A 17,217-nucleotide genomic window follows, 5' to 3' on the forward strand; every position below is an offset into this window, starting at 1 on the left:
TGAACAAAATTTCTGTTATGAGATTCTCTAACATGTTGGGTTGCTTTCGGAAGAAAGGGTGAAAATATTTAGTAATTTTGAATGGTTAACTTTAAGTTAAGTACTTAAACTTAACTTTAAGAATTTGCTTGCAAGTACAATGATATTTTAAAAGCATTATTCTGTAGAAACATTTGGATGAACTTCTTCCTAAATTGTAATCTCAGGGAAAATATCTCTCTTATGAAAAATTGTTGCTCTAAGAAAATGATACCTGCCTGCCTCACTCACTCACTCTCTCTCTCCATATGTATCTATATTTATTTATATGAAATATATATAATATTATACATATAAGATATCTATTAAAATTACTGTCCCTGTATCGAAAATTGCTCATGTGATTATAGGTAATATTTATAACATTTCTTCTGGTGGATTGACATGGACTTTCAGTCCTAAGTGGGGGTGTTCAGTAGTGCTTTATTCTAAGTCACTATAGTGTTTCCACTGATTTTGGTGACAGTATGGTAATATTAAGGAACACCTTAAGAGACCTTCTGCCTTCTAGGCATAGTCTAGTTGATAGTTGATTTCCCCTGGGTAATCAGAATCAGTCACTCCTTGCCAGCATGGTAAATTCTTTCTTTTCCAATTGACTCAGAGGCCAGTAGTACCCATACTGATCAAGAAACATCCTGAACTTTCTGTTCAGTGGATTCGGTCTTATGCCTTTTGGTGGAAACATTCTTCCCTTCGTAGCTGTGACTTCTTAGGATAGTATCCTGTGGGCAGAAAGCAAACATTGTGCTAGTGATAACTAGGATTGTGGGTTAGAGGTGCCTTTCCCATTTCTACTCTTTGAATCCTGGACCTGTGACCTGACTATTAGAGAAACAGTGTCATATGTTGGATGCTGATTCAGAGCATGTACAGCCTCCCAGAAAACACTACAACTATTTTTTTTTAAAGATATTTACCACCTAGCTTGTACTATAAGAGATTCTTCAAAGGAAATTCCACTGCTCTGTTTAGCAAGTTGCCTCAGGTTGGTGGAGAGTATCATAAAGTCATTGAGCCTGGCATCATGGCTACTTCTTTGCTTTGAAGTAAATTTCTTGATCAGCAATATGGAATACTGTAGTGATAGCAATAGCAGAAGCAGTTAAGTCCATGACTAATAGCTTTGGCAGAAGCATTACATGAACAAAAATCCTATCTTGACTGAGAATATTTATTCCAGCAAAAACAAAGCATGTCTAACCTGTCTATAACTTAGTCTTTATCTTCTTCCCAAATGTTTTTCTTCTGAGTTAGGTTCATGTAATTGCCCTGGCATTTAAATATTTTTTAACATTTTATTTATCTATTTGAGACAGGGAGAGAGAGAAGCACATGGTGGGTGGGGGGAAGAGCACACACTTGCACCAGGATCTCCAGCCACTGCAAAGGAACTCCAGATGCATGTGTCACCTTGTGCATCTGGCTTACGTGGGTCTTAGAGAATTGAACCTTGGTCCTTAAGCTTCTCAGACAAGTGCCTTAACTGCTAATCCATCTCTCCAGCCCTGCCCCCAGCATTTAAAAGCATTGATCTCTCCCAATTCTGTGAATTTTCAACTATTCTAGGGAATGAAAGTTTTCTTACCTATTTCTTGTTGTTATAACAAAATATCTGAGGCTATTTCTAAAAAACTTATTTGTTTACATGTGTCTGTACATTGTACATACCAGGGTCTCTTGCCATTGCAAAGGATTGCCAGGTACAAGTCTACTTTTTGTATCTGACTTTACATAGGAGCTGGAGAATTAAACCTGGAGTTGTTAGCCTTTGCAAGCAAATGTCTTTAATTACAGAACCATCTCCCCAACCCCTGAGGCTATTTTAAAAATTAAGAAAACAAGGTTTATTTACTAACAATTTTGAGGGCTGCAAGTCCAAGGTTAGTCAGCTCCATCTATTCAGCCTCTGGTGAGGTTAACCTTGTTTGTGTCACACCCATGTAGATGGCATCATGATGGGAGTAATGTGTGCGAAAGAGATAAAAAGGCAGGACGGGAATCCAGATAAGAGAATATTTAATAACATTTCACTGTCACAGAAACTAATAAGGTCTCATAAAAACTATGTTAGTCCCTGGCTGGGTGAAGCCTAAGGACCGAGGTTTAATTCTCCAGGACCCATGTAAGCCAGATGCACAAGGTGGCACATGCGTCTGGAGTTCCTTTGCAGTGGCTGGAGGTCCTGTTGACCTATGTGTCTTTAATCCCAGCACTCAGGAAGCAGAGGTAGGAGGATCTCCATGAGTTCAAGGCCAACCTGTGACTACATAGTGAATTCCAGGTCAGCCTGGGCTAGAGTGAGACCCTACCTCGAAAAACAAAACAAAACAAGCAAACAAAAATCAACAACAAAACCTATGTTAGTCCCATCCAAGGATAGCTTCCCCAGTTGATATAACTACCTTTTGCTACGTTTTTATCACAGGACCAAGCTTCTAGCACCCGATCCTTAAATGACACACTGAATGATTTCAAATCTGGAAATCAATCTAAAAGGCCTGGTGAGGGTATTGAGCACAGTGTTGGAAGATTCTTTTTCTTTGTACCAAGTAATTTTGAATTTTATTTTGTCTCTATTGAAGGTTGCAGGTAACATGAACATGCTTATGTTTAGAAACATAATCTGGATAAGGCCATTAGATACAGGCTTGCCTCTAGCTATTTTAAGGTGAATATTTCATCCTCTTGCTCATTTTCCCTGGTTTCTTTGTACTGCAAATCGAAGTAGGAAGGTTTTCCATTTGTTTAAGTTGAAGTTTAAGCTACATAATGATATTCTCATCTATCTTTTATTCTTAAATTGGAATAAAGTCTAAGTGATGATGAAGTGATGTTACTTTAGCAGTGATCATGGTGTTTGAATGATATAAATCTAGTTGACCCTTCTATGAGATTTGAAGAATATCTGTAAATTCCTTTGTTGTGTAGTTTTGAGACTATATATCTGAGGCAGGCATCAACTTTACAGTGCTGCCTGAGGCTCCAAGCTGCTATTTTTTAATTAATTAATTAATTAATTAATTAATTAATTTATTTGAGAGCGACAGACACAGAGAGAAAGCCAGATAGAGGGAGAGAGAGAGAATGGGCACGCCAGGGCTTCCAGCCTCTGCAAACGAACTCCAGACACGTGCGCCCCCTTGTGCATCTGGCTAACATGGGACCTGGGGAATCGAGCCTCGATCTGGGATCCTTAGGCTTCACAGGCAAGCGCTTAACTGCTAAACCATCTCTCCAGCCCTCCAAACTGCTATTAACAGACGTGTGCCACCTTGCTTGGCTTTCTTAGATGCTTAGAAATATGTAATATTCTAGGGAATATTCAATTGGAATTTTAAACAGCTGTTGAATGACTGGGTTGGACGTAGATCTGAAAAGCTCTGATTTCCACAGGTATCTTCTCTTAATGGATCTTCAAGATAGAAATGAGAAGCTCTTCTACAGTGTGTTAATGTCTGATATTGAGAGATTCATGCCTATTGTGTACACTCCCACTGTGGGTTTGGCTTGCCAACAGTATAGTTTAGCATTTCGGAAGCCAAGGTATGTAAACTTCTATATACAACTTACAACTTATCTTTTTGTAAGTGTTTTTTGGTAGTAATTTTAAAAAGCAGTTTATTTTGTGATTGACAAAACTTGCATTTATTTGTATTATACAGCATAGTGTTTTGAACATGTATACATGATGAAATAGCTAAATTAAGTGAATTAATCATATGTATTACATAGCTTACTTTCCAATTATTTGTGACAAGATCATTGAGACCCACTTAACAGTTTCAGGAATATAAATGTTGTCATTGATTATAGCCTGTTGTACAGTAGGTCTCAAGAGCTCCTTATTCCTGTTTAACTGAAACTATATAGCCACTCCTGACCTTGCACCCACACCTTTTATCTCTGTATCCACCATTCCTCTCTCTGATCCTATGAGTTTGACTGTTTCCAATTCTACATATAAATGACTTCATGCAGTATCTGTCTTCCTGTATTTGGTATATTTTATTTAGCATTATGTTCTCCAGATTCCTCCATTTTCTCAAAATGACTGGGTCGCCTCCTTCTTTAATACTGAATAGTACCATTTTGTATGTATACCAGCCACAGGTTTTTCATTCATTCACTTGGTTTGATTCCATGTCTTGGCTATTGTAAATAATGCTGCACCAAATATAAATATGCCAACATGTATTTGACATACTGATTGCATTTCTTCCACCTTGCTGTGTTTTCAGTGTTGAATTTTTAATGATATTGAAGCTTTTCAGTAGATTAATTTTATGGCTTGACCCATAATCATATTACAGAAACCTATTTGAACTTGAGTTACATGCTTCTATATTTAGTCATTATATTTGACTAGAGAGGGAACTGTAAATGTAAACACATTCATGTAACTATGCATAGCTATGTGTCTTTCTGGTATCAATAGCATACCACTCTATCAGTCCCTTTTTTATTCTTAGGGTGAAATACCTGAGACTATATAACTGTAAAGAAAGGAGAGGTATCTCTCTCTTAATTTAAGAGTATCAGGGGTATGGTGCTGTTTTTTTAAATAATTTTTTTGGTTTATTTTTATTTATTTATTTGAGAATGACAGAGAGAGAGGCAGAGAGAGAGAGAGAGAGAGAGAGAGAGAGAGAGAGAGAGAGAGAGAGAGAATGGGCACACCAGGTCCTCCAGCTACTGCAAAGGAACTCCAGATGCCACCTTGTGCATCTGGCTTACATGGGTCCTGGGGAATCAAGCCTCAAACTAGGGTCTTTAAGTTTCATCTTTAAGTTTCACAGGCAAGCACTTAGCCCCTAAGCCATCTCTCCAGCCTATGGTGCTGGTTTTATCTTGTCACTGGTTAAGGTCTAGAAGTGAATAATATCACAATGGCAGCATGTGATGGAGAGATTGATCAATCACATGGCCAGGCAGGAAGCACGAGAGACCAGGGCCCAGGCTAAGGCTTTCACAGTCTCATGAGGGTTATTTTATATCCTCTCAGGGAAGTCCCCCCCAGTAAAGACCTCCCACTAGGCTCCATGTGTGAAAGGTTCCACCACAAAGCCCTAACAAATGAACCCTTGAGCAACAAAGCTCTTTAAGTCAGAACTGTCATATATCCAGTGAACAACTTCCACTTTGGCAAGAGGCATCCTGAGATGAAGGAAAGTGAACAGGAGGTTATAACCTTCCTGTGCTTACTGTGTGAGGAAGGTAACAAGTAAAGACCAAGAGGTGATAGTTCTACATGTATTAAACACAGTGGTAAACATGTATAGCTTTTGGTCATATTTTTATTATATAAATAGCAGGTTGCTTTTCTATGGGTAGATGCTAATTTTTTACATTGATTATGACATTAAAATCTGGCTACATATCAAAAATAATTTTTTGAGACAGTCTCAAAAGTCCTAGGCTGGTCTCAAACTTTCTCTGTAGTTGAGTATGATCTTGAACTTCTGACCCTCCTGCCTCCTGTTACTGAGTGCTAGAATTATAGGGGGGGCTTCACCTTGCCAGTGTACAGAGTACTGATCAGACCCAGGGCTTCATATATGCTAGGTAAGCACTATACCAGTTGATTCACATGCTCATCCTCCTCCAAATAAATTCCTATGTAAATTATTCTACTTCTGATGCTTCCAGAAGTATCATGCTGGAATGTCCATTTCTTGGTTTTGTGCAGAATTTCTTCTCTTTGGCAAAATGCTTTATATTGGTTTTTAATATGTGTGGATAATCATTTTTAAGGATGTTGTTGGGCTCACTGAGGTTGCCTTATTCCCATGTGCCTTAGCATTAACTCATAAGGAATTTTCAGTATTGGTAGTTCATCAGCTGATTAAAGCATAACTAGTTGTTGTTAATTTTTACAAAGAAGACTAGGTTTTGGATGTTAGAGACAGCTCTTTGTGTTTTCCTGGGCTGGTGAGCTCCTTTTATGAAATGTTTCATACAAATTAAGACTACAAGTATGTCATGCTAGCATATAATTTTTTGGAAATATTTTACTTACTGTATTTTTATAATGCATTTTCCCCAAATCATCTCCATCTCTTTTAAGTTTTTATTAGCTACATGCTATTATTCTCTCTATATGATAACTAATCTTGTTCCTATTTTGATATTTCTATCAAAATACTCTTGACTTTTTTGCCCTAGTATCTTATATTTGGTTAGTCACAGCAAGGCTATAAGGTTCAAGAGATAAGTCTTTTGTTGTTGTTGTTTTTGACATAGGGTCTCTTTCTGTGTGTCAAAGTCTGAACTTGATTTTTTAATGTAGCCCAGGCTGGCCTCATTCACAGTGCTCCTGCCTCCCCTGGTGGAGTGCTGGGATTATAAGCATGCCCCACCACATTGGGCCTAAAAGATCATTTTTTAAATGAATTATTCTGTATTTCTCTCTCTCCCACTGAACTGCATTCAGTGTCGCTTTTTCCAGCATTCTGTCAGCTGGTCTACATGGAGGAGGTTTTCTGCTCAGCTCCAGAAGGATTTCTCAGTGACCTTGTACCCCTAATATGTGGAGTCTTCAGCAATAGGGTCTTACCATCTGTTCCTGGTGAGAAAGCAAGGGCCTCAGCAATGACCTGTAATATTTTGGGGGCATCAGAGACCTCCCTGGCCAACAACTCACTGGAAGGTATCCCATCCCTGGCACTGAAAATTTTTGAGTAACAATCCATGGCTTCTGAGTATTCCATTGTCCAAAAATGTAGGTTTCCATATGACTTATTCATACCCTCTTAGATTTTGATTAGCCCTCCCTCCACTTTTCCTTTACTCAGTCTCTTCTCCTAACCTCACTTAGGCCTTTTCACCCCCATTAATCTGTTCTTCTACTTACATATATACAATACCATCCTATTAAGTCCTCTTCTCACTCCCTTTCTATTCCCTTTATATCTCTTTTCTACCTTACTGGCCTCTGCTACTGAATTTTCTTCCTATTCACATAGAAGTCTAATCATTTATAGCTAGGACCCACATATGAGAAAGAACATGCAACATTTGGCTTTCTGGGCCTGCGTTACCTCACTTAGTGTAATCCTTTCCAGATACACTCATTTTCCTGCAAATTTCATAACTTCATTTTTATTTACTGCTGAGTAGAACTCCATTGGGTAAATGTGCCACATCTTCATTATCCACTCATCAGTTGAGGGACATCTAGGCTGGTTCCGTTTCCTAGCTATTGTGAATAGAGCAGCAATAAACATGTTAAAGGAAGTATCTCTAAGGTAGTCATATGAGTCCTCAGGATATATGCCTAGCAGTGGTATAGCTGGGTCATATGGTAGATCTATTTTTAGCTGTCTCAGGAACATCCACACTGATTTCCATAATGGCTGGACCAGATTGCATTCCCACAAACAGTGTAGAAATGTTCCTCTTTTTCTGCATCCTCGTCAGCATTTATGGTCATTTGTTTTCATGATGATAGCCAATCTGACAGGAGTGAGATGGAATCTCAATGTACTTTTAATCTGCATTTCCCTGATGACTAGGGATATAGAACATTTTTTATATGTTTATATGCCATCTGTATTCCTTCTTTTGAGAACTCTCTATTTAGTTCCATATCCCATTTTTAATTGGGTTGTTTGATTTACTATTTCATTTAAAAAAATATTTTTATTTATTTATTTGAGAGAGACAGACAGAGAAAGAGGCAGATAGAGATAAGGAGAGAGAATGGGCACGCCAGGGCCTCCAGCCACTGCAAACGAATTCCAGATGTATGCGCCCCTTGTGCATCTGGCTAATGTGGGTCTGGGGGAGTTCAGCCTCAAACCGGGGTCATTAGGCTTCACAGGCAAGTGCTTAACCGCTAAGCCATCTCTCCAGCCCTACTATTTCATTTTTAAGTTCTTTGTGTATCCTAGATATTAATCTTCTATTAGATGTATAGCTGACAATGATTTTCTCCAGTTCTCTAGGTTGCCTTTTTGCTCTATTCACAGTGTCTTTTGCCATAAAAAGCTTTGTAATTTCATGAAGTCCCAGTGGTTAATCTGTGGTTTTATTGCCTGAGAAATTGGGGTTATATTCAGAAAGCCTTTGCCAAAACCAATATGTTGAAGGGTCTCCCCTACTTTTCCCTCTAGCAGTTTCAGAGTTTCAGGTCTGATACTAAGGTCTTTGATCCGTTTGGACGTAATTATTATGCATGGAGAGAGATGAAGATTTATTTTCATCATTCTATAGATACATACCCAGATTTCCCAGCACCATTTGCTGAAGAGGCTGTCTTTTCTCCAATGAATATTTTTGGCATTTTTGTCGAAGATCAGGTGGCTATAGCTACCTGAACTTACACGTGGGTCCTCTATTCTGTTCAATCGATTAACATGTCTATTTTTGTGCCGGTACCATGCCGTTTTTGTTGCTATGGCTCTGTAGTGTAGCTTAAAATAGGGTATGGTGATACCACCAGCCTTATTTTTGTTGCCCCAAAGTATTTTAGATATTCAAGGGTTTTTGTGCTTCCAAATGAATTTTTGGATTGTTTTTTCTTTTTCCGTGAAGATTGCCAATGGAATTTTGATGGGGATTGCATTAAATGTGTAGACTTTCAGTAAGATTGTTATTTTCACAATATTGATTCTTCCAATCCAAGAATGAGAGATGTCTTTCCATTTCCTAGTGTCTTCTGCAATTTCTCACTTGAGAGTTTTAAAGTTTTCATTGTAGAGATCCTTTACTTCCTTGGTTAGGTTTATTCCAAGGGATTTTTTTTTTTTTTTTGAGGCAGTTGTAAATGGGAGTGATTCTCTGATTTCATCCTGTGTTTGTTGTTAGCATAAAGGAAGTCTAATAATTTCTCTGTGTTTATTTTGTATCCTGCTACATGGCTATAGGTGTTTATCAGCTCTGACAGTTTGCTGGTAGAGTCTTTAGTGTCCTTTATGTAAAGAATCATGTCATCTGCAAATAATGATAAGTTGACCTCTTCCTTTCCAGTTTGTATCCTTTTTATGTATGTCTCTTGCCTTATTGCTATGGCTAAGACTTCCAGTATTATATTAAATAAAAGTGGGGACAGTGGACACCCTTCTCTTGTTTCTGATTTTAGTGGAAAAGTTTTTCTCCATTTAGTATTATGTTGGCTGTAGGCTTGTCATAAATAGCCTTTATTATGTTGAGATATGTTCCTTCTATTCCCAGTCTTTGTAGGACTTTTAACATGAAGGGATGTTGGATTTTGTCAAATGCTTCTATGTATCTAATGAGATGATCATGTGATTTTTATCTTTCAGCCCATTTATATAATGCATTACAGTTATCGACTTGCATATGTTGAACCATTCCTACATCCCTGGGATAAAGCCTACTTGGTCAGGGTGAATGATCTTTCTGATATATTCTTATGTTCTGTTTGCCAATATTTTGTTGAGAATTTTTGCATATATGTACATGAGGGAGATTGGTTTGTAATTTTCTTTTTTTGTTCTGTCTTTGCCTGGTTTTGGTATCAGGGTGATGCTGGCTTCATAGAAGGAGTTTTGTAGGATTCCTTCTTTTTCTATGTTATGGAAAAGTTTAAGAAGCGTTGTTGTTAGTTCTTCCATGACAGTCTGGTAAAATTCACCTGTGAATACATCTGGACCTGGACTTTTACTAGTTGGGAGATTATTTTATTATTATTATTAATAATTTGTTTGTTTATTTTCTAAGGTAGAGTTTCACTCTAATCCAATCTGACCTGGAATTTACTATGAAGTCTCAGGGTGGCCTCGAACTCATGGCAGTCCTCCTACCTCTGCCTCCCAAGTGCTGGGATTAAAGGCATGTTCCACCACGCCCAGCTAGTTGGGAGATTTTTGATAACTGCTTCAATTTCCATACTTGTTATAGGTCTATTTAAGTGCTTAATCTCATCTTGATTTAATTTAGGTAGGCCATTTAAATTAAGAAAATCATCAATTTCTTTCAGATTTTCACACTTAGTGGAGTATATGTTCTTATAGTATGTCCCTACGATTTTTGAATTTCTCTGGTATCTGTTGTGATAGTGTCTTTTTCATCTCTAATTTTATTAATTTGTGTCTCTTCTCTGTTCCTTTTGATCAGATCTGCTAAGGGTTTATCAATCTTGTTTATTCTTTCAAAGAACCTACTCTTTGTTTCATTGATTCTTTGGATTGTTTTTTTGGTTTCTATTTCATTAATTTCTGCCGTAATCTTTATTATTTCTTCTTGTCTCCTGATTTTCAGTTTGCCTTGTTATTCTTTTTCCAAGGCTTTAAGGTGAAGCATTAAGTTGTTTACTTGAGACCTTTCTAATTTCTTAATATAGGCACTCAAGGCTATAAATGTCCCTGTTAAGACTGCCGTTATTGTGTCACAAAGGTTTTGGTATATTGTGTTCTCATTACCATTAGACTATGAATTTTTTGATTTCCTTTTGGATTTCATCATTGACCCATTCATCATTTAGTAGTGTATTGTTTAGTTTCCATGATTTTGTGTATTCGCTATTGCTTTTCTTGCTGGTGATTTGTAGTTTGATTCCATTGTGATCAGATAGAGTGCAAGGAATTATTTCAGTTTTCCTGTATTTGTAAAGATTTGTTTTGTGTACTAATATATGGCCTATTTTTTTTTAATTTTTTTTTATTTGAGAGTGACAGACAGAGAGAGAACGAGGCAGATAGATAGATAGAGAGAGAGAGAGAGAGAGAGAGAGAGAGAGAGAGAGAGAATGGGTATGCCAGGGCCTCCAGCCACTGCAAACGAACTCCAGATGCATGCGCCCCCTTGTGCATCTGGCTAACATGTGGGTCCTGGGGAATCGAGCCTCGAGGCAGGGTCCTTAGGCTTCACAGGCAAGCACTCAACTGCTAAGCCATCTCTGCAGCCCCATATATGACATATTTTAGAGAATGCTCCTTGTGATGTTGAAAAGAATGTGTATTCTTCAGCATTTGGATGAAATATCCTTTATGTCTCTGTTAGGTCCATTTGTTCTATGACCTCATTTAATCCAGATGCGTCTCTGTTTATTTTTGTCACCCATCACAACTGTGTTTGGTGTGATCTTTGACCTTAGTTCTAATACCACTTGTATATGAAGTTGGGAGCCCCTGTGTTTAGGTGCATATATGTTTAGGATTATAATGTCCTCCTGTTGGAGTGTGCCTTTAATCAACATAAAGCGACCTTCCTTATCTTTCCTAACTAACATTGGACTAAAATTGACCCCAGATATTAGGATAGCAACCCCTGCTTGTTCTCTAGGCCCATTTTCTTGAAACACCATTTTCCAACATTTCACCCTAAGATAGTATACATCCTCTGTAGAAAGGTGAGTTTCTTGGAGGCAACAAATTGAAAGATTCTGCTTTTTAACCCAGTCTGCAAACCTATGTCTTTTAGTTGGTGCATTGAGGTCATTGATATTAAGAGTTATTATTGAAAGGTATGTATTTATTTTTGCCATTTTTCTCATTTTGTAATTCTTCCAGTTTTACCTTTGCTCTCTTGTATTAACTAGCATCTGAGTATGGTTTGTTTTTTCCAGGTTCCTTATATGCATGCTTTTCTTTCTCTTCAGCCTGGAGGATCCTGTCAAGTATTTTTTGTAGACCTACTTTTGTCTTCAAATATTCTCTTAGCCTGCTTTTGTTGTGGAATGTCCTTATTTCTCCATCTATTTGAATGGATAACTTTGCAGGATAAAGTAATCTTAGTTGACAGTTGTTATCTTTAAGAACTTGGAATAAATTATCTAAGCCCTTCTGGCTTTTAAAGTTTGTGTTGAGCAGTCTGCTGTGATCCTGATGGGCTTGCCTTTGTATGTGGCTTGATTTTTCTCTCTAACTGCTTTCAATATAGTTTCTTTGTTTTTTATGTTTGGCAGTTTAATTATAATATGGTGAGGAGAGGTTCTTTCCAGGTTTTGTCTGTTTGGTGTTATAAAGCTTCCTGTATCTGGATTAACATCTCTTTCCCAATTTGGGGGAAGTTTTCTTCTGTGATTTTGTTGAAAATGCCTACTATGCCTATGTGGTGAAATTCTTCTCCTTCTACTATGCCCTGTATGTTTGGTCTTTTCATATTGTCCTGAGTATCTTGAAATTCCCATTTATACTTTCATACTAGTTTGTCTTTCTCTTTTTTTGGACTGTTTTAGATCTGCTACCTGGTCTTCTAGTTTAGATATCCTGTCCTCTCCTTCATCCATTCTACTGTTGAGATTTTCTAGTTTTTTATTTCATTGACTCTGTTCTTCATTGCTAGTAATTCTGAGTGATTTTTCTTTATTATTTCTATTTCCTTATTTATGTCTTATATTGACTTCCTTATTTCATTAAATTGGTTTCCTGTCTTCTTTGATTTCCTCTTTCATTGATTTTGTTTCCTCTTTGATTTCTTTGAACATATTTATAATCATTCTTTTGAAATCTTTCTCAGGCACTTCCTCTAAATCAGCTTCACTGGAGGTCATTTCTGATGCATTAATACTTTTTGGTAGATTTATATTGTCTTGATTTTTTGTGTTTCTTGTGTGTTGCTTTGCACATATATTTGCATCTTGGATTAATTTATTGCTTGGATTTTCTAATTATCTGCAATATTATTTGATGTATCAATCAATCTGATGTTATATATCTTCAGGGTAGGAATTTAAGGTGCTAGGCATGGCTCTTAAGACTCTCAGAGTAACTACAAAAGTGACCTTAGGTGTTGGGTTTACCTGCTATGAGAGTATTTAAGTAGGCTGAGTGGAAAAAAATACAGGCAGATTCTAAAATTTATCTAAACAATGTACACATTCAATGAAAAACAGTATCTAGTATTTATGCAAGAGTAGGTATTATGACAACCAGATCCTCTAACAAAGTCACAGTCCCTTAGGGTGTGTGTTGCCCCACAATCTTAATCCTGTCAACTAGGAGGCCAAGATTTCTGGTCTGTTGAGGGTTCCAAGTCAGTTTATGACCAAGTGAGACCCTTCCCTAATGAACAACAGAAGAGGAAACAAAGGCACTATAAATTAGGAAGCAACAAATGTCAAGCCTAAGATATAGCTTATTTAAGAATGGAAAATCCAACCATCCATCAGATTTAACATATAATTTATCCTGCTATGGAAGGTGCAATTAGCACTTCCAGTTCAGTCTATATACCAGGCTTATTAGGTGGGTACTGACCTGGTGTAATCCCAGTTACTTTTTGGGATGGTTTTAGTCTCAATTGTGCTGCACTCCTGCTTGGGTCCCTCTTTGCTGCACTGGCTGGGTCACTGGATCACTGCTCTGATCTCCTGTGCTGGGTGTTGTGTAGTTGAGCTCCCTTCCCCAGATCTATGGTGCTTGCTAGAGCTGGCGGTGGGGGAAGGGAAGCTGTGGATGGTGGCTGAAGTTCTGCTGCTGGTCCTTGTGATGCCGCTCCCCCATTGGTCCCTGCTGTCCTCCCTTCATGTTTTTTGAGTTTGCGAGGAGCTCCAGTATGAGCGAAGAATCCCCTCACCTGGCTTTTCCTGCTGTTCAGGCCAAGCCTTATGGCTATGGCCACGTGGACCTGGTTCCACCACTGCTGGAGCCACTTCTGCCTGCATCTGTGGGATCTAGATGCTCTGAATCTCTCCTACTTCTCTGCTGTAGTTGATAATTTCTTATACACCTCACTTTTTAGTAGAAGAATATGTTTTGCTAGTTTTTTTTTTTTTTAATGGCTTTTTCTCCCATGGGCTGCTTTGGCATGGTTCCTACACCACCATTTTAACCAGAAGCCTCTCTGGAAAATTCTTAAAGAAAAATATAAAAGGCAGGTTGGAGATGTACACATACAGGGCATTGTTTAATCCAGGATAATGAAACAAAAAATTTCAAGGGCTAGAGAGATGGCTCAGCAGTTGAAGGCACTTGCTTGAAAAATATAAAAGAAACTATTAAGATGAACTGCAGAAAAACATTACAATATGTTTTTCTACATTTAGTATTTATATACATTTCTTTCAGAATTCCAAAAAGATTTGGAATTTAATTAATTATGAGAATTACACTTTCTTAATTTGATCTGAGGAAGTATAGCTAGAAAGTATAGAAACTGCTGTCATGACCAAGATTAGAAATAGAGATGGATACATTAATGAGAGGTTAAGGATTGTTTACTCTCTTGAAAACATATTCTTTGTAGATGTTCAGCAATAGTGTAGTATTCCAAGTTGAGAGTGCCAGTTTTAATTGATATGTAATTTGTGATATAGCAGTACAAAATGAAGCTTAAAGGAGTAAATGTAAAAGGAAACATTCCTGAAACTAACTCTCCTTCAACTTAATAGTATTTGCATTACATAGTAAAAATATATTAACTATCATTTTTAGGATTAATTGAATAGCAATGTCTTAGTCAAGTCAGGCTGTTGTTCCAAACTGCCATAAACAGGATCTTCTTAACATGCTCATTTCTCTCACTCTTGGAGGCTGGAGAGTCAAAGATCCGGGGTTGGCCTGAGTGGATTCTGGAAGGGGAACTATTGTGAGTTGTAGACTGTAATCTAAGTGCTTGTTGTATCCTCATGGCATAAAGCAGAGAGCTCTGTGGCAACCATTTTCTGTGGACACTAATTCCATTCTTGTGGGTTTAGTGTCCACAACCTAATCACTTCTGAGAGGCTTCACCTCCTAATACCATCACACTAAGGACTGAGATGTCAGCAGTTAGGCTGTGGGAGTACACAAATGTTCAGTCTCTCACAGGCATCTTCAAAACTTCAATGCTTTCAATTTACAACTGTATCATTAAGATGCAAATTGTTAAGTGAGCCAGTGCCCAGAGGCCATAATTCTCCCAGGTCTTTTCACTTTCTCAGGTATATAGAAATAGCTTAAAAACATGGCCAAGATGGGCTTTTCTTAGAAAGGGCAGTATTAGGACCTAATGGTTCTGACTAACAGAGCTGCCCAGGTGAGCCAAAACTTCACTGGATTTGGCTTTCTTGAATTAAAACTACATTAGAACTGTCAGATATCTTAAAGAGACTACTTAGAACCAGAATATAGTTTGTGCAGACCTCTCGTTAATCTGTAAATGTTATTTATTATAGTGTTATAACTATTTACATTTCTAGAAATTCTTCTATCAAAGTGTTAATTAAAATTAACTTTTTAATGGTTTGAGGTGAGTTATGATTTTATTGTTAGATATTAGTAAGCTTTCATCTACTTGTGCTAATATATCTTTGATTTTTATTTTTACTTGTTTTGTAATATTCTTTGGTGCATTTGTTTCATTTCCTTTGTAATATACTTAGTACTTATGTCAATCCTGTATAAGGTATTAGGAAAAGAAATATGTGGTATTCATATCCAAAGATATAAAACCTATTAGAATGCCTGGACTAGTTCAAATTTTAACTGTTACCTCAGTTGTATTTTTTTAATTATAGATAATTTAGAGAAAGTTTATTGTCATTTATTATGGAAATACAGATGATGATGGACATTAATTAAGGTTCTTTTTCTGAGTAGGATCAATTCACATCAATGAAAGTATATAAGACTTATACTAACTAGGACCGAGGGAGAGTTATCCATATTATAAGCACTGGAAATTCAGCATGTGCCCAGTAGTTTAAAATACCAAAGTATTCTCTTTCCTTAGTATTGCCTTAATTAGGAAAAATGTGGAGAATGGAAAAAATGTAGACATGACTCAAACATCAGTTTTTTACATAAAGATCTAAGGGTTGTCTCAATTCATGCATAGACATATAAATCTTTTTAGCAAAGCAGTGAAACTTACCTTCTACTGTAAAAAGCTCTTAAAATATAAAGTCAAGTTCATTGAGTCTCCATTTTCACCTAGAAATTGTACATGTGGAAAAGTTGTATGGAAACTTAAATTTCAGTTCCAAAAATAATTTTTCTACAATCTGTGTGGTACACCCTGGTGTTTTGACTTAAGTTAATATATGTATTATATGGAGAATTTTGAAAAAATGCCAATTTTTATCTCAGGTGGAACTTATAAAAGCACATGGATTTAGTCATTTTCCTATCTTCAATAATAAATGTATTTTTCAGGAAAATTATAAACTACCTTCTTCATTACTAAAAATTTGTAAAAACAAATCAGAAAGAGAAGCAATGGTGCTTCAATTACTTTTATCACATCCCTATCACCTCTGGAGTATTGCATTTATTTTTGGATGCCATGTTCTTGATGGATTAGCAAAATGGATTGTTCCAAGAAGATGACCAGAACAGTAACAGTTTTGAAAACTTGTTATATGAAGAGAGACAGTTAGCCTAAAGGACTTGAAAATTAATTCTACCTATTTCAAATACTTTTATATAGAAGTATGTTTCATGGAATAGCTATAGAATATAGAACTAGAATTGCTGGATGGAAATACTTACAAGGACACATTAATTTTCCAAGCTTGTCTGATGATTTTACTGATATTGGAATAGACTCACCCTTCATCACAGGAAATAGTCAAGTGATTTGGATAATTGCTGACTAACCCTTTTATAGATGGGTTCCTATGGTGGATGGTACTGTAAATCATTGAATTTTTCTTTTTTTAAAAAAATCATTGAATGCTAAGGTCACGTTTAAGTCGAAAACCCAGTGAATGTTTTAAAAAGCAGATTACAAGCAAGTACTGCAGAGATTGAGAGCAGCTCGTAATATATACCTGACTAACATCAGCTCACAGCACTCTGCTTCCTAGTTCAGAAAGTTTAGTTACAACTGTTACCACACTTTTGAGAACTGTTAAAATGTTATATTTTCAAACAACAGCATTTAAAAATGATTTACCAAACTCATTAGAATGCCTATTCAGTCTTCTAAACCCACATGTGACCACAAATCAGTTTATGTGGTTATATTCTAGCTAGAATATTGGCTTCAACATATGTCAAATTTGAATGAATTTTTAAAAACCTGAATGTTGGCATTTTCTCACTTGAAATTATATCCCTCTGATTTAATTTTTGGTATGCTTTTTTATGCTCTGGGTTCTTGGTATGTTTTTAAACTTTCATTCATCTTTATGTGTTTTCCCTAACTCAGTTTCAGTTACCTAGCAGAGACATTATGAGGAAATATATTCTGTAAGGGCCTTCCACCTGAATCAGTAAAAGAGAATGAGCAAGGTTAGCATTTGGTTCCAGATTTCCCCACATGCTTCCCAGGGATGCGTCTTAGAATTTA

At 36.8% G+C, this 17,217-nt stretch overlaps 1 protein-coding gene across 1 annotated transcript in view; it reads left to right on the forward strand.

Annotated features, from left to right (window-relative positions):
- Me1 (malic enzyme 1) overlaps positions 1–17,217 on the forward strand; it is a 146,067-nt gene that overhangs the window by 16,810 nt on the left and 112,040 nt on the right. Inside the window, exon 3 of the mRNA XM_045160291.1 lies at positions 3,436–3,585. Coding sequence (XP_045016226.1) covers positions 3,436–3,585 — 150 coding nt within the window. The remainder of the gene's footprint in view (positions 1–3,435; positions 3,586–17,217) is intronic.

This window comes from Jaculus jaculus, chromosome 10 (assembly GCF_020740685.1).
Source record: "Jaculus jaculus isolate mJacJac1 chromosome 10, mJacJac1.mat.Y.cur, whole genome shotgun sequence".
In the NCBI taxonomy this organism is placed as follows: Eukaryota; Metazoa; Chordata; class Mammalia; order Rodentia; family Dipodidae; genus Jaculus; species Jaculus jaculus.